The sequence below is a fragment of the Wasmannia auropunctata genome, unplaced genomic scaffold (genome assembly GCF_000956235.1).
Source record: "Wasmannia auropunctata unplaced genomic scaffold, wasmannia.A_1.0 LD336083.1, whole genome shotgun sequence".
NCBI classification, from domain to species: Eukaryota; Metazoa; Arthropoda; class Insecta; order Hymenoptera; family Formicidae; genus Wasmannia; species Wasmannia auropunctata.
In genome coordinates, this window is record NW_012026807.1 from 2,010,229 (window position 1) to 2,028,762 (window position 18,534).

The 18,534-nt window shown below is 33.3% G+C and overlaps 3 protein-coding genes and 1 long non-coding RNA gene across 9 annotated transcripts in view; 2 read left to right on the forward strand and 2 right to left on the reverse strand.

Annotated features, from left to right (window-relative positions):
* LOC105448706 (inactive hydroxysteroid dehydrogenase-like protein 1) overlaps positions 1-6,576 on the reverse strand; it is a 7,800-nt gene extending 1,224 nt beyond the window's left edge. Inside the window, exons 1-4 of one of the 3 annotated variants that reach the window (XM_011687452.1) lie at positions 6,431-6,576; positions 2,488-2,679; positions 1,984-2,220; positions 182-525 (exon numbers count right to left, since the gene is read on the reverse strand). In XM_011687452.1, coding sequence (XP_011685754.1) covers positions 182-525; positions 1,984-2,220; positions 2,488-2,647 — 741 coding nt within the window. In that variant the 5' untranslated portion in view covers positions 2,648-2,679; positions 6,431-6,576. Of the gene's footprint in view, positions 1-181; positions 526-1,983; positions 2,221-2,487; positions 2,680-2,933; positions 4,349-6,430 lie in introns of those variants that run through there. The other 2 variants (XM_011687453.1, XM_011687451.1) reach the window with 2 other exon arrangements.
* Positions 5,045-12,639, forward strand: LOC105448705 (carbohydrate sulfotransferase 11-like). 4 transcript variants are annotated; one of them, XM_011687447.1, is made up of 5 exons: positions 5,045-6,375; positions 8,781-9,170; positions 9,285-9,572; positions 10,594-10,832; positions 11,166-12,639. In XM_011687447.1, exons 2-5 carry the CDS (start codon positions 8,853-8,855, stop codon positions 11,329-11,331), a joined length of 1,011 nt encoding a protein of 336 aa, XP_011685749.1. In that variant the 5' UTR covers positions 5,045-6,375; positions 8,781-8,852; the 3' UTR covers positions 11,332-12,639. The 4 variants fall into 4 exon arrangements, with proteins under 4 accessions (XP_011685749.1, XP_011685751.1, XP_011685750.1 ...); XM_011687449.1 differs by having other exon boundaries at positions 11,174-11,266; XM_011687448.1 differs by having other exon boundaries at positions 10,594-10,836; positions 11,166-11,257.
* Positions 12,640-13,498: 859 nt separating this feature from the next.
* Positions 13,499-15,061, forward strand: LOC105448708. Its single transcript, XR_974268.1, has 3 exons — positions 13,499-13,700; positions 13,974-14,124; positions 14,612-15,061. It is a non-coding gene; the product is annotated as an uncharacterized LOC105448708 (long non-coding RNA).
* Positions 15,062-15,254: 193 nt separating this feature from the next.
* The window catches only part of LOC105448707 (sodium channel protein Nach), a 6,376-nt gene continuing 3,096 nt past the window's right edge, over positions 15,255-18,534 (reverse strand). Inside the window, exons 6-8 of the mRNA XM_011687454.1 lie at positions 18,116-18,297; positions 17,896-17,999; positions 15,255-16,613 (exon numbers count right to left, since the gene is read on the reverse strand). Of these exons, the coding sequence (XP_011685756.1) occupies positions 16,501-16,613; positions 17,896-17,999; positions 18,116-18,297 (399 nt within the window). The 3' untranslated portion in view covers positions 15,255-16,500. The remainder of the gene's footprint in view (positions 16,614-17,895; positions 18,000-18,115; positions 18,298-18,534) is intronic.

The window sequence follows — 18,534 nt, forward strand, 5'->3', positions numbered from 1 at the left end:
ACACGTATATATATATATATATATATATATAATGCATTACATATTAACGCTATAAAATTAACGTGCAGCAAATTAACTCATTAAAAATAAACTTGAAGAACTCCAAAATTTTGATTGCTTCAATAATTTAATGGAATTACCGTTTAAGTCCTATTATGTACTTCAATAACGGTTTCGTTACCTGAAGCCTAGAACTAAACGCGTTCATTTTTGTATTGACGAAAAGAGGTGACAGGTGTTGAACAGTTACGCCGAATCTGGAGTATTCCGCCCTGAGAGCGTCGGAGAAGCTCTTGACGTACGCCTTCGTAGCGGCGTATACCGTCATCAGCGGCAGCGGCTGAAACTCAGATCCGGAGGAGACGTTGACAATCGCGCCTTGTTTGCGTTTTTGCATCTGCCCGATAACCAGCCGCGTCATTAACGTCGTGGCGCCGACGTTTACGTTGATAATGTCCCACAGCTCCTTTTCGGGGACTTCGCCGACGTACATGGGATACTCGTATTGCTTACCCACATTGTTCACTTAAAAACAAAAATTGTTTAATATATCGTATGACACGTCGTATCCATATAGAAATGTCAATAGTCTTTCTTGTGTGTGTAGATGCTAAAAATTAATTAATGTATTAATTTATGTACCCTTGACTTGTGTATTATCGTGTTAGGTATTATCTATACTCTTTGTTCCACGGAAGAATGACCTCTGCTCGTCGGATAGTAAACTGGAGGGGAGAACATTGAAGCGTCGCGACATTACGTTGCGAGTACAAACATGTGGCAAATTTTTTAACTCAGTAAACCTGTTTACATTGACATCGCGATAGGTTATTAATTATTTTCAGAAAAAATCTGACGGTAAAGAGAATGGAAGGTCATTGATCATTTTTCAAAGATTATTCTCTCTTTCATAACGTAAAGCATTTATGTGTAAAAAGAACGCAGACTGTAGTGTTGATCGTGTATGAAAGTAAATTGAGAGAGAGATAGCGATTACACAATTACTTTCTCTTAATTCCTCATTTTTAAGTAATGATTATGACATCTAATACATAAGCCGTTTTTTTTAAATATAAGTTTTATAAGTCTATCTTTTTTCTATCTTATTTTGACATATTTAATGTTCAGCATTTTATTTTGTTAAAAAATATTGTTAAGCATTATAAGTCTGCTATATGTTTTAAAATAATAAACATTGTAATTTTATTATATAATAATTGTTAAGCATTGCCTAAGTAAAACAATATTTTTGTTGACAATTGATTGGACTTATATTACTTTCAAAAATTGGCTTTTATACAGATTTATACCAATTAAATTTATATTTAAATTTCGAAATAAAGACTATCTTAAAGTATAATTCTAAAATGTAAATAATAATAATAAAAATAAAAACGATAAAAATAAACTTTTGAATGTCAAATCACACTTATTAAATTAATTAAATTATTTAGGATTAATAATTTTTGTTAATAATTTTTTTAAGAAAAAAATTACATTATAATATTTTGCAGAATACAATAGTTTCTTATTTTAGTTGAATATATAGTCTATATTATTTATTATAGTCTATATTATTTATTTATATTATATAAGCTTATACATTTAACCATTTCTGTTCATGTAAACAGCTTGCTTGAATTTTATTAAAAGATCATACGCGGGAATAAATTGTTGAAAATAGACTTATACCATTTAAAAAAAAGTTTATGTAATTTCGTTTAACAAATTTAGTCAAATTTCTGTTGATTAATTTGTAAAGATGTTATAAAAAATATTAAACTTAAAAATAAAAAAAATTAAAATTGGTAAAAATCCGTAGAAGATACAAGTCATTTTCAATTTATTTTTTCTAAAATTGGAATATATTTAAAAAATGGCTCATATATCTTCAGTAATTTCTTACTAATATTTATTGGGCACGCAAGGATTATGTGATTTTACTAAATTATTATAATAAAAATAATAAATCAATTTAATTACCTAATATTCCGACGGATATATCTTTCAACAGAGGACGGATTTTGGTAAAAGCATTTTCTCCTTCGGCGAAGTCCGCCGCAATAATCCTCACCTCGATTTTTGGATTTGTTATCAGCATCTCATTTTTTGTGCGTTCAAGTTTCTCTAAGTTTCTACTAATTAGTATTAGATTCATATTTCTTGCTGCTAACTCTTTAGCATAAGCTTTTCCGATACCGTCAGTCGAGCCAGTGACAACTAGAATAATTTAATATTACTTTTTTTATAATATTATAATTTATTATTTTTCATATAACTTTCTTTTATAATGTAATTAATAAAAAGTATATAGATACTTTTGCGAAACTTGTTTTGCCTTTTTCTTAGTCTTGCAGAAAATGTTTTCATATCCAAAATAGTACGATAAAATGTTACAGTTAGTTAAGGAACAGAGATTGTCAATAATTTAAATGATGTTTATAAAGTTAATTAAAATTCAAGAGAGATAATTTCTTTTGCGCTTACCCGCCCATTCGCCAAACTTTGTTCGCAAATCGATTGTCTTCTTATTGTATATTTGCATAATAATTTCCCATAAAACACGCAAAAATCTCGTAACAGGACCAAGTAGAATCCAAAAAATAATTAAAATGACCAACATCCAAAATGCTATTGTTATTAGCATTTTCTGTTTTTATTTCACGTTCTATCGTCTGCCTACAAATTAGAAAAATATCTTGTCAGTTAAAAATTACAGAAAACAGTTCCCTTATGTTTTTATTAGAGAAAAAATTTTGATATATTCTTGTTCAGGCATCAGATACTCATTTATATAATCATTTGCTTTGTAATTTTACAATTATTTCTACGATGGAAAAAAACGTACTAAATTAAACTTCACTTGACTTTAATTAATTTTCCTGGAAGTTTTTATTGATTATAGATTTTTTTTTTAACAACAAAGTGCTCACATAAATACGATGTCACAATTTGAGAAAACATTTGCGGGAATCTCAAGGTTCTAACACGTGAAAGTGTATTACCTAACCGCGTTAGATATTTCGATAACGCAACAAAAAGCGATTGGTGTCTTCTCTTACACCGTACGTTTTGGTCGCTGAGCTTCCCTTATCTTTTATCCACCCTCACTTTTATCTGTACGCGTTTTCCGCACCGGCGCGGTAAGAGATGCACGAAGAACGAAGGCCGAAGCAAGACTAAACGTCATCTCGCGCCGGTGATTGTACTGAAGGCCAAGTCGAGAAGTCATGGCACTTTCTCCTTTTGCTGAAATTCACCTGACTGAAATGCACTTTTTTGTTTTTAGGTCAGACGAAGATCCCAACTTTTAGTGCGCAACTCGAATATGCATCTTGCATATTGTAATTTAATTATTTCGTCGGGTTTAAGATTGCGATTATCAAGTACAGAATATTTGAATAAATTTATTCATTTCAACTATAATAAACCAAAAGAAAGTGATTTGGTTTACAAAAAATGATTACCGCACTCATCCATTCATCCTTTTTACATACTACTTAATTTATATTAAGTACGTCTTTTTTTTCCTATAAATTCTTTGACTTTATTCTTTCTGCGATTATTTAATATATAGATAAGTATTTATTTACACTGACTGAAATGTAAATTTTTTAATTTTTATACGTAGATACTAATTTGTTAACAATGGAAATATAAAAAAATGGTTTTTAAAACTTTTTCAGCATTATGCATCTTGCAAACATTGTTTAATGTTGATTGATTCTGTCGCGGATGACACATAAAGTCATGTAGAAAATAACATTTTAGAAAACATCGACACGTAAATATTTTCAACAAGAAAGTCACGAGATCCAACAAATGAATTTTCCAATATGAATGTAGATTTGACATCAATTTAGAGATCCGTTTTCTTAATTAACTTTTTTAATTAATTTTGTTTCTTAATTTTTTGTGATTAAATCGATTTTCTTAATATACTTTATGGTGTTTTTTTTTTATTTATTTGCTTGTCAAACTGTTTATTTTGGAATTTTTTTTATATCACATCGCTATATGGGATAATTTCACTTATATTGAAGTTAAAAGACTTTTGTAGATGCAACGCAGATTGTTGTAGCAGAAGCAATTTCGCTAACGATCTGACATTCATCCGCGATGGAGATTGTATGTGAACGTGTTGCCAGCCAATGATAAAACTCGTTGACCCTGATTGTGAGTTGATATAATCCTTCTTTAAAGAGGTCACTTTGCAAGCATAGCTGGCCGCATTTTCTGACCTACAATTCGCCCAGTTGGAACCACTACATTTTGCAACTGGTATGCAGTTGCAAAATTATTATTTACACGAAAATTTGCAAAAGTCTGCTAAATTTGAAAAACTAAAAATTCATAAAATGTAAACTTCCAAATTTCCAATTCAATTTTCAAATTTCAAATTATAAATTCAATTTTAATAATATATATGTAAATTATAATTTATTTATAATGGAATTATAAAAAAATGTTCTTAAAGTTTTTTGAAACCTCTTAGATTAGTAAGTATTAAATTAATTTATAATAAGTAAAGCATAAATCAATGCAGCATATTTACAGATTATAATGTTGCAAAATGAGAAATTATTTTAATGATAGATTTTTATTAATTTAATCCTAATCGTGTCCAATTGACACGGACATTTTTTTTTCAATTACACGCCAAATCTTCAGATAGTATTGTGAAAAGTTGTTTATAATAAACGTTTTTCACAATTTTACATAGTTTTAAGTTATATACTCTTATTCCTCGGGTTTTGGTTTTCAAAATAAAAAAAATTTGTTCAATTACGTTAACTTTAAGCAAAGATACGTTGATTTAATGTTTTAGGTACACTGAATCTACGAATACATTGCAAGTTAAGGAAATTTCCGAATAAATATTGATTAGAGTTAATATTTAAAAAAATGTTAAAAGAATAAGTAATTTATTGTTATGTAAGTAAACAATTAAATTTTATATTAAGTTTCGATAAAGTAAACTTTTGAGATTAATTAAAGAATATAATTTTATTTTCCTTTTAAGTTTATTTTGTAAAACCACTTATAATAAAATATTATTAATGTTTTAATGTTTTCTAAAAAAAATCGACAAAAAGAAGAATAAGATAAGAAAATTTGTTACAGATTAGTCTGTTATTAAGAGAATTGTCCGTGATTTTGAAGAACACTACTCTTTAAATTTGAATCAGTGAAAAAGTACTGAAAAATCACTAATTGAGTCAGTACCTATATAATCTAACTATAATTTCACTAATAATCTATAATTAAATTATTAATATTAATTATAATTACTTGGGACTGATGCATTGAATGAATAATCAGTGACTATGTACTGATTCAGATTTAGAGAGTATATATAATAGTGTTCTTGTAGCTTTATCATAGATAAAATAGATAAAATGATAAATCAGCACGACTGTTGCAAAACTATAAAGGAAAAAGGATTTATGGCACACAGACTTTCGTATAAAGTTACGTAACAATAATTGCGTAATAACACATGTGCAGATTATTTCGTACAGAAGAAAATTATTTTAAGAAAGCCTCGTATGTGACATAAAAGTGAAAGTAAGGTATGTAAATTATGCAATGAGATGGAACTGTCGGTGACAACCAGAAAGAGTGTAAAACACGAGTAAACAAATAAGATGATGCGGATGATTCTGTCTCACAACAAAACGTGTTCGAGAGATTAAGGAGAAAAGGGTCAATCTATTACGTTCCACTTGAGTAAATTTTAAAGCGTTAAATTCCTTGGCTCGTTAAGCTCGAAATTGATCGTCGGCAATTGGTTTTTCGTGATCCGTCACGACGGGCAGACGACCCGTCGCTCCCGTGAGCTCATCGATTATGCATCATATGATTTGAATTTGCATTACGGAATGTCTGTTTCTGCGAATGTATTATACACACACACACACGAGCCGGGTGTAAGCCGAAAGTGGGGAAGTACGTGGACGTGAATCCATGAATCGGAGGAGGATGGACCGATCCAGGACGACCGAAAAGGAAACGAGAACGAGAGAGCGAAGGCGCGCGCAGCGCGTCTCTTTCACTTCGCACACCGACACATCATCGTTTCGTTCCTGAGAGTCTTCCAGGCGACCTAACGCGATCGCCAGCTGCTTACACCGCGATCGGCTGCTTGACCACTCGTGTTCTCCTTACGGTGCGCGGCATCCGCCGATATCGCGTTGTCGAGCGTGCAGCCAGTTCGTCGGCCGCCGCCCGAAATTTCGGGAGAAGTGAAACGGAAGTGCCTCTTTCGCGCCGGTCCGAGGGAATTCTTCGCAAGTGGATCGGCTGATTTATCGGCGATAATAAATATCTAACTCATTCACGGAAGTCCAAGGTCTTTCTGAAGTTCTGAAGAAGGTCAGTGCGCTTGACGGATTTACGGAGTCGCTCCGCTTTTGAACACACGCCTTACCTGTCTCGTCGCCTAGTCAGTTGTACTGGATCACGAAATAAGTCGCGAACACTAAAGATACGCGATTAATTGCGAAGGAGTGCCGCTTGTCCGAAGTGACCTCGACTGACGGTTACAGTGAACTGATTATTATATATATTATCCGAGAGGATTTTATACGTCATCGCGAAAAAAATTGCTGAGTGAGTAATAAACTTGCGAGGCACGTTATTATCGCTGCAAACGATAACGAGATTTGAATCTTCATTAGCAATAATAAATCTAATATGGCTTTGCATTCCGGCTTTGATTCAAATATATTATTGACATGCGAAGGCACGATGCTGACGGGGCGATTTTAATTAAAATTCTTGTCGTATAATGCGATACGTATAGAATTTTGGAGTAACTATTCCTCGGAACACTTTTGAATTAGGACAACCCGCGAACTGAAACGCGACGCTAGTTTTTATCATCATTTTTTCACGATTCATTAACTTCGGCCTCATTATCTATTTTGCTGATTATTGTCCGTTTTTTCATTCGATTATAGTATATAGGGTGAAACGTGACATTATGGACGATTCCTTTTACACGTGTCTGACTTATGTTTAGTAATATCTATATACTTATCTAAACGATTACACTTCGATTTCTTCAGACTGCGTTTGGTTGCGTTTGTTGCATCTCGCAGCATGATACATATTCGACGTAATACAATCTTATTTTTAAATTTCACAGACGGTTATTTGCATTTCACAAAAATGTAAAGACCATCGAATGTTAATCCAATATTAATTCTTACAATAATTTCCGCAACTTGAGGAAAAATTGACAATTATGTATGTGTGTACAAAACTGTACCAATTTTTATAAAAATTTTTCCTCAAGTTGCGGAAATTATTGTAACAATATATGTATGTGTGTGTGCGTGTATACATATATATGTATATACATATGTATAACAGCCGGGAAATCCTGTTCCGGGAAATCCTGTTCCGGGAAATCCGGAACGATTTATGAACTCAATCAGTAAGAAAATAAAGTTCGATTACAGTAATTTTCTTTCTAATTAAGAATTTATGCCTATATTTTTTTATTTCTTTTTACTTTATTTTAGAAAATATTGAAATCTATATACATAAATAATCTCAAATACTAATAAATTGTAGAACACAATATTATAATATGTAATTAATAATAATAATTTTTATCGGAATGTAAAAATTATCCCAGATGATCATTCACGCAATAAAAACCTAGGTGACTATTCTCAGGTTAAAAAAAGTCTGTTTACTTGTATCTTCTTGTCATAATATTTGTAAAGCAAAATTATAAATTCGTACATCTAAAAGAGATAAAAATTATCATTAAATCTCAAAATAGATAATGCTGCATTTTTATAATATACGAGTTTTACGAATATAACTATGTACACCACTAACAATAAGAAAAGACATTGTATACGTTGTGGTGTACTTGTGCCACGAGACCGTAACATTGACCTAGAAAGTTATATTGCGGTCCACTCTTCCATTGTCCGTCAAAGAAAAGAAAATGCAACAAGTAGTAACAAGAGATATATATAGCAAAAATAAATATTAAAGGTTGTAAAAAAAGAAGAATCGATATTTTGTGCGCAATTCTTCGATTATATAAAGAATTTGTTAAAAATGAAAAGGAATTCTTGCTTGACTTCGCTCGGGGATACGTAATAATAATTTGCTACCTAATATATATAGTAATATATATCTTGTCAATAGCGTAAAAACCCGCTGTAAAACCGGCTTGGGAGAACTGAATATCAAGAATATCAAGAATGACCGTTGACTCTCGCTAGTATTTCTTGATTTCTTGTTCTATATAAGTTAAATTTTTATATTTGTATTGAAAACGCCGCAACCACTTATTTGTTAACTTGATAACGATTAATATATTACATTTTACGCGGTTGTTATTCCCGTAAGGCCGGAATTGAGAATCTTTTTAATTGAATCCTTCTTAATTTTTTTTTTAACAAACGACAATTTTTTTATTATTGTATATATGCAGCAATTAACGTTCTACGTTCGTAATTGCTCCCATTTTACGTCATCAGTACCTATACATTCTGAGTTATTGAATCGCCTTATTGCAGTACAAAGTTTTCTGATTGATATATTATCTCGCACATTCGTCATAATAAATCGATAATCTAATCATAATTGGTTTAGTGTCGCATATGATAGATGTGTCTATCTAATCGAAAGTAGCACAAGAGAATATAGCGTTTAGCGTATGGAATCATCATTACGGTTCCCTAATGGACCGCTCCGTTGGAATCGAGAACTCCGTAAAATGAGCCGTTTATCTTTTTTTTTCTTTTTTGCAGATTCAGAGTTTCGTATAGGCTGTACGATACCGTGCAAGAGAGCCCAATGCTCGCGGTGGAGAAAGAAAAACGATGACAGGATGTCGAGTGTGGGGGATAATTTTACTCGCAGTCATATGGAAAACGACCGCGTACGCAAACGCCACGAACGTCGCGCAAATCTATTCAAATGACGAAGACGAGAAATCGTTCGAGCTGAACAAATATATTTATTCCTGGACAGGGCCAAACGCGCTGGCTAGGTCGGCCTTGGTCGAGAGACAGGAAAGGCTGCAATATAATTGCGAGCTTGAAAGTAACGAGGTCGATATCCCCGCGTTAAATCCGGAATTATTTCGAAATATTCTCGTGGATGATTTGCACGAATTGCTCTACTGCTACGTACCGAAGGTATCGAGATTCGTCGTCTTTTCTTTCTTGGTCGAGATTGTCTAATAATAACTTGTAAGGAGTGCTTGTAAATCGCGCCGCGTTACGCGTTCTAAGCCCGGTCTCATCTTTCAGGTGGCTTGCACAAATTGGAAGCGCGTACTAATGATCGCGACCGGGAAGTGGTCCGGCAATGATCCTTTAGAGATACCGGCCGATCAAGCTCATTCCCCCGGTACTTTTCAACGATTGAACAATTACACGCTGCCCGAGATACAGAAAAAATTGGCGACATACGACAAGTTGATTGTCGTGCGACATCCCCTCGAGAGGCTTTTATCGGCTTATCGAAATAAATTGGAGACCAAGCATGAAAAAAGTGCGAAATATTTCCAGACTCGCTTCGGCAAGAAAATCGTCAAGGTAAAAAACGAGCCTTCTTAGAACACAGTAGAAAAGATTTCGTACTTATGTTAAAAGGTCTACTCAAATTCTTGTTAAAATTTTTATGTTGAATTCAACATGATTCGAATTAATTTAATTTGATTATGTGATTACGTATCTGAATAATTTGTGTTAAATTGATATTTAATAATTCTCCGTATTAAAATAACACAATTTATGAATAAATGAATAAATAACGTAAAAGTAATGTAGTTTTAAATTATTATTTCAAAGAATGAATGAAATAAATATAACTGTTAATTTAATATATTATAAATGTTTAATTTTACTAAAAAAAAATGTTTCCACGATTTGTTTCCAAATTGTGTTAAAGTGCTTCTGTGTTAATTTTTACTTAATATTTGTGTTATTTTTTATTTTATATTTATCTTTTTGGGTTAAATTAACACAAAAATTTGAACGGGCCATTTGAGGTATGTAAAATGAGTTAAATTTAACACAAATTTTCCAACTCTGTGTACAGTGTAAATATAGTAAAATTTCTGCTTTATCGTTTATATTTTCTTTCTTTAATATTGTTTCTTTAATATTGATATTTCGATTACATGTTATTCGGCACGCAATGTATTTACGAATCAATATATGATCTCATGCTATGATTTCATGTTAGATATGATAGCCTAAATTAAAACTGGCAGAATCAATAAACGACTTATCTCGATGAAATTTCTTCCTCTCGAATTATTTTTAGCTGTATCGCCAAAGGGCTACATTTAGTACAAAAAGAAAATATTTGTTTGTTCAGGCGTCGTATAAGATGTAAATCCTTGTTTCTTCGGCAATTGAATCAAATTTAGAAGTACCGTATAATTGCGCACTTCTCCGGAATATGATTGCGATTAATCCTGCGAGATTATTGTCCCACTTTTATCGCATTAACCGTTAATGGCAGGTTCCGTATGCAAATGGAGAACGAATAGCTCAACATCGAAAACATCAAGTCACAAGTAGTGACTTTAACTGCGTGACATTTTTGCAGAGATACAGACTGAACGCGACCGAGGAGTCTCTGAGGAACGGTGACGACGTAACGTTTCGCGAGTTTGTCGATTTTGTCACCGACGACAATACCGAGAACGGAACACGAAATGAACATTGGAGACCGGTATACGATCTGTGTCAACCGTGCATAGTTAATTACAATCTCATAAGCAAATACGAGAGTTTGGTCGAAGACGCCACGGAAGTTCTCGAACGGATAGGCGTCACATCTGTAAAGTAGGTAGTACATGCGCGCACTTACGATAATACTCACGATAGCGAGATGATAACATTGTCCGACACAGATTTTAAATCACAAAGGGGACAAAGTGATTTTTACAGACTTTTTTTTGTCGTTGAACAAATAAAATTGCTCTATCATGTTTTTGAGAAAATTTTACTTAAAAATGCCGAAAATTTATATAAAATTTATTTCCAGCGATTACAAAAAATTTGTAAGGATCATTTTGTCCCGTTCGTGGTTTAGAAAAAAAATTTATCGGACAGTGTTCAAATATTTTAATAGACACCTAGATTCGCGGAAACACTCTATTAAATATAATTGCGCAGTTTTCCAGCTAGACCGCCAAGCAGCGAGCCGACCTCGAGAAAACTGGACAGATACTATTCTACCCTGAGCTACAAACAGCTTCGTAAGCTGGCAGATCTATACAAATTAGATTTAAGGCTGTTCGACTACTCGTTGGAGGACGTGCTGGGATTCTCCTTGGCTTAAGACGCTCGTTAATAACAGAAGTAGATGTATGTGATACGTGTAAACTGTCACATCACTGAAAGTGATATGACCAAACACGCTGATTCATTAGGATGAATTATTAATATTTAGGATGAATAATTAATATTAATACATTTTGTCAATTCAATAATATGGAAAACATTCTATTTTAGAATTTTTAACTTAAATCTCGAACGGCAGACTTTTAAGCTGTTTGTTGGAGATTCTTTTGTCGATAAAGCCTCATACTACCTCTTTTATAAACGGTATGAAATATTTATAAAATCAACTACTTATAAAAAAAATATGTATATTGTATATTACATATTAAATACTTAAGTATATTACATGACATATTTCGTTTTGACATTTTAATTTGTTTTTTTTATTGAGCCATGTGGCAATTCGACTATAGATATTAATATGAATGAAAAATCAAAAATACCTAGTTGTAAGGTGTATAATCTCTAAAATGTACATATGTACAAAGATATATTAAATGTGCAAATGTATACGTGACTGAAATATAAATCGTTCTATAAATTGCGAAATATGAATTGCATATTCTCTCATTTTATATATTTCTTGTATATGTAAAAAATTACATATATTAAACTTTTAAAGGTTACCGCTTTACATGTTAATTATGCGTTATTAATTTTATCGTCATATTTCACGGTCGAAATATATTCATATACATATATTTATAAGTACTCGTATATAGATGCAGTACCTCAGAACTATTTATTTTTGAAGTTATGGCGTTTTAAATGTATAGCGGTGCCTCGTGCCAAGAATTTAGGGATAGTAAAGCGAATAAAAGAACTCGTTTCGCCTGTGCCAAGAAAGAATCACTGTCAACTTCTTACAAGTCGGGTTTCGTAAAAGTCATATGAGATGTACGCCGCAATTTTTATATCGGTACGCAATTTATAGAACGAAATATTATCTTAGGATAATCTCTATTTATATGCGCACCATGTGTACCGTGAGTTAATAAAAGTAATAAAAGTTTCGCTTTTCGTTATTTTCGTAACGTAAATTGTGTCATATCGTGTCCAAAGTTATTGCTTTGAACGCAGCCATATTTGAGTGCCTGTATGTAAATAGTATTGTAGTGCAAGGATATCTTCAATTAAGAAATATCTGCAGAAAGGATTCCACAGAGATCAGAAATTATGTGTAGTTAGTAGTTACCAACTAATTAATTATTCTTCGTAGATAAAATTGTACATATGTAGCATTGCAAACAACATGCGAATATTATGTATATTATGTATTCAACAATAAAATTGTAATTAAGACCTTTGTGATTAGTAATGAGTGCTGCCGACCAATTAATAACTATTGAATTATTATCTCGGTTTAATTTTTTTAACTATTAGTAATTAAATTAAATTGATTGCTATTACAATTAAATCGACTCAGTGAATTGAAAAGTTAAAAAAATTTGGCTAAGATCGGCCTTTGGATGTTAATATACACGTTCCGTAGATCCACGTCTGAATTTGTTATTGAAGACAAGAATAATATTTCTGTCGACTTTGATTGGGAATTTAATTCATAAATTAGATCGAGGAATAGTAGTATCCGGTACGTGTTTTTCACGAGGTAGGCGTGTTATATAACGGTCGAGCTGGAGTTCGGAGGTGTCCGTACATTGTTCATCGAGATTGATGTTTGGCTAAACGAGTTAAATTTAGACGAGAGCCCGAAAATGATGGACGGCCTTCTATATTGGCACGGATCGGCTAAGGAGTGAAATCTTAATCGCGCGCAACAGTTCTGGCAGTTACCCGAACTCATTTCAGAATAACACGATGCATCTTGCAAATCCCAATCACGCTTAATGGACCGATGCATATTAATTTCGTAACGATCTTGAACCTGCCAATACTTATAAGCGTCTCGACGGTTATCTGGAACCGATCTGGCGGCGTTTTTGTTAGGAAGTTACGCCTAACGTCCACAATGCCTTAATATAACTCGAGGTAGCGAAAACTCCGTTCTGCTCTCCAAGCAACATTAGCCGATGGGTGGGATCTTGTCTTCTACCAATCCTGGAGCAGAAGGTGCTCGCGGGAAGGTGCGACACGGTATACGTAAGCTAATGGGTGGGGGTGGTGATGCGGTTCCTGGAGGAATTTCGGGATCGCAGGGCGGTGCGAGCGCGCGAATCCTGCACCGCGTGATCCAGTCTACGATCGCACGTAGGGCGGCGTGGAACGCATTCCTAGATCCGAGTGATCTTCAAGAATCGGAAGCTCAAAGTGTTTTCATGTAATAACGTTTACAATCGGAAATAGATTACCAATCGATTATAACGGCAATAATTCGCAATTAGTTCGTGATAATCCGAGTATATTCGAGTGAGTATCGCAGCTCCTCTTCAAACGAAGATCGATCGAAGCTCGAGTTTTATAAAAATATTACAATGTTGTATATTCTTTAATTGTAAATGTCAGAAATCAGTGCGATGTGAGGAGAAAATAAGAATCACTTATTGCCGTTGCACACATAAGTTCACGAAAATTTGAAAAGAACGATCGATCGATTCTTTATCAATGAGGAATAAGGGAAAATTTTATCGGGCAATGGTGTGTACCTAGTGAATAATTGATTTCATATGTCATAACATACAGCTCTCCATACCAGTAAAAAAAAATGCCAAACGCGGGACACGAGACGACGAACCTTCTGATGACGTATTTCATCCTTATTCTTCTATTAATCTCGCTTTGGGTATTGTACTCGGGATTGTTTTTTTAAGCACAACAGACATTCCTCACCATGGTGAGTTGCGTCTATTAATGAATGTATTTGCATCGTTTGATTTTTATTTACAAAATATTTACATCGAGTGGCTCGAGTACTTTCGCATTTTCTATTTTAATTTTGATATTGTTAATATCTAAAATCATTGCATGAAAACAATGCTTTTCATTTTTTTCCAATTAAAATTATCTAAGTGTATTTGTAGCTTTAATTTTAAGATCATATGACGCTAGGAGAGAAGAGTTACAGAATAAGACTATGGGGTTAAGAAGGTTTTGTGTTAAGTTGGTCATTGAAATCTCCGAACAGTAAGCGGAATTCATTCCATTATTCGTCTTGCTTCGCTTTAATCCTATATATATATATCTTATGATATCGTATTGCTTTCAATGTTTATTATTAATAAGTCATTTGATTACATCGTTCCATTTGAAATGGTCAATAATATAAACTTAACTTGCATTTAATAATATTTTAAATACGGAATGTCGTACATTTTTTTTAGGGCTGAACAACAAGAGAAAACATGTGTCGAAAGGCGGATGCATTCAGAGGATCCAAGATCGTCACGGACACCTCGTTCGGAGCTCACCAGTTCTCACCTACTATATATTTTCTACAATTTAGGCGCCTGGAGACATGTTCTACGCAAATCACCTTTGACTGTTTAGCGACCGATTTCCACGACGGAAATGATCTAAAAATATATTTACCGGGTCATAGGAAGAATTTCAAAAGTTTGTTCCCTGCCTCGCTTCAATTTCTTGCCACTTCGTCGTGAAAATCGGCTTATCGACACCAATTATATCTTCCCCGTTAATTAGCTATGAATACATTGTCTTGAATGCAAAACAATATTTATTATCTCACGAGCGTGATCTACAGTCTATAATTCGCATCGTCGTTGAATTGTGCTCATTTGAAGTCATCGAAATAAATATATCAGTTTGTTTCACGTGCGTTCGTATATATCGGAAACGCCTCGTTTACCTTCAACTGGCGATATATTAAAAATATATTACGAATATATTTCTTTAAAAATCTGTAGTATATGTTTCTTTTTTATATAAATGCAACACAACGATAAAATAAATCTCTTCGTTGAGAATGCCGCGCGGCTAGAGTTTACTTTGCCATTACTTACCGTCACTCCGGAAATAACTTGTCATTATGTCATTATTATCGTGCTGGTATGCGTGATGGTAAAACGGGCTACAATTAGAGAAGGAGGACGCGCGCAATTGCGAAAAATTGCGGATTCTGTTACGAGGTGCAAAACGGCGAGAACTTTGTAGAGACGCGAACGACGTGGCCGTTCCGCGTTATGTGTGGGCGTTTCTCCAAAAATAGTCGGCGCTTCCAGCTCTCGAAGTTCGGCCGTACGTCCGCGTAGAACTAAATCGGTATTTTCGACAGCGCACGCGAAAATAGACGACATGATTAGTACACATTTCAATGCTGGGCCGCAATTAGGGCCGCGTTTAACGAAAAGCTTTCAAACATTACGTAAGGCGGAGATTCTCCTGTGTGAGGCCGCGTATGACTCAAGTATCGAATTACTTTGCTTAATGTATTCATGCGCACTTCTCAAATACCGACTTCTATGATATAAATATCCACTTTTTTTTTTGTACGCACACATCCGCTGTTCTCGCCTTTGTTTTGCGGGATAACTTATACGTCTCGTACAATCGCCAAGTCAAATACCAGATTTACTCGGCTCTAACAAGTCAACACCGCTTTTACGTTTCTTCCAGTTCCGACGTAAATCTGCCATCTCCGTACTTGACCGTACCGGAATGCCACCCCGTTATATTTGCACGTTGCTAATTTCAAATGTGTTCCTTATATTATTGCCAACATTTAACGGACAGGTGCGTGCAGGTGCGTGCGGATGACGAAATGCACAAATCAAATGAGATGCACGAGTACGAAAATTGACGTGTCACGTTTACGTAACCGATCGAGCGATATCCTGAAGAAGGACCAGAAATTGCAACATTATTCGTAAACTTATGCAGATCATTTGTCGTGTACGATTTAATTCCGAAGATCACCACACACGATATCTCAAACTCTCTCTTTCTCTCTCTCTTTCGTAGGAAACTCGTCGTAGTAAATATTTTCACGGGCGTGGACTTAAATGTTACGGCAGCGCTCCAGTAACCGCTCGAAATAGATCTAATCGCTCCAGATTCGTAGTTGCTCGATGCGGCATCCGCACACCCGGTGTCCCGAGAGATGTTATGTACGATGGTGTACCAATGCCAAATTCATTTCCTCATTCAATTACCCTTCCGATAAAAGTGCGATCAAACATCCAATTACGTTGTTTAATTTATAAATTCAATTACATTGTTTAATATATATCGCTAGTGAAACTTTTGGCGACGATTATTTTGACTTCTTGACTGCGGAACAAAGATATATTCCTATGAAGTAAAAAATCTCCAGGACGCTTATGAAGCTACATCCCAAGAAAAGATTGAATACGCCGCCCAGCGCACCTGAAAAGATTTTCTCTTCTTTTAATTAAGAAATTAATGTTTAATATACACACACACACACAATAATTTTCAGTCCTTTGCTACACACGATGAGTTGTGTTTGTATTAATTTCGATCATTTTTACAAGTATATAAAAATTATTACGTGATTTTAACATGTAAGGGAAGAGAGAGCAAATAGTGACAGGGGGCAAATAGTGTCACTTTACATTTCTTCTCTTTCCCGCGTCTATTTTACCACTACTCGTTAATAGAAAGACAGTTCTCAAGCATCTAATCATCTTCTGAAAAAGCCGTAAAAATCAAATGTCAAATATAGCTAGCGGAGAAGTTTAAAAATTTTGAATTCGTGAAATAAGGTAAACCTGGATTTTTTTTGATATTTAAAGTTATATTTTCTTAATTGTTGAATCGTTGAATGAAATCTAACCTATTCTATGCCATATGATACTTTTTTCCTCTATTTTGATATACATAATTCCTATGCTTGTATATTAATTTTATTTCTCTCAGTAAAGTTTTCAAGGAAAAAGTAACTCCTGGAGCAAATAATGACAATTTTTAGTTGGGTAAATAATGACAAATCAAAAATCTTTTTTAATATTTGAATATAATTTTGAATATAATTTTTCTAATTTATTTGGGATAATGTGAGATTAGTTACAAAGAAAGATCCAGAATAAACGCGATTTTCAATAAGAAATATTAGCAAATAATATTACTACTATTATTTATCAGTAAATAAAAATTTACATATGGCAGAGCATAGAAATTAATATAAATTACCTTATTTAATCAAAATATCAAAAGAAAGATCGATTAAGAGTTAAGAATTATTTTAAGAAGTATTTTGTAATTGTCCCATAAGGTGTCAATATTTACCCATAGGATGGAGCAATATAAATAGTGACAAATATAGGTTTTAGTTTTTATAAAAATCTACCCCGTATACTATGACTTATGGAATTAAGAATTTTGTATATTTGAAAGTGGAAAGTACTCTTTTAGTAAAAAATCATCTCTTATAAACTTGAAATTAGCTTGTAGGGGAGAGAGGAAAAAATCCGTCACTATTTGCCCCCCTTCCCTTACTTTAACATCTTTAAAAAAATATTTATAAAAAAAATTGTGTATTAAAAAAAATTGTATATAAATATTATAACTGCTTACAGCCAAGGCTAATTACCCAATCGTGTGAACAAAGGGGACATGAATGATTTAATCGTGTAAAAGAGTTAAAACAGATTGTGAAAATTTGATAAAAATACAAATAATCGCTTACATAGTAAATATAATTCATCAGCAACCGGGATTGTTTCTGTTTCCATGAATGTTGAGGATCTCATGAATACGCTTAGAACAGATTGAGCTTTCGAAAGATTTTTACTGAAATAAATAACATATATCTATATATGTATGGCAACGTAATATGGTATATACATATTTAGAAACAATATTTCGAGCGATGTTTATGTGCTTTGTATCATTTTATTATAACATACTATATCGGGGGATTGAATTCGTGTGCACCGTTTAACGGGAGCGTAGAAGTACGTAAATGGTACATCACATTCCAGCATGGAGTTATACATTCGCATGTAAAATTTTCTGTAACCATGTTTGTGATGATCCGTGTTTTGTTTGCATTCTTCCAAAGACAAGGGAAATCTTCCCAGTCGCAAAGCTACAAGGGTAATATTAAAGAAATATTAAATTTATTAAACATATTATAGCTATAAGATAGTAATTTAGAGAAATTATTTCGTTATAAAACACACACATACATATATATAGGGTATTAAAAAAAACATTTAGCACTTATATAATATATAGTAGATAGTGGATAGTGTACATCATACTGTATAAAAAAAAATCTTAGTAAAGATAGTTGAAAACTCAATCGTTCTGATATATATATATA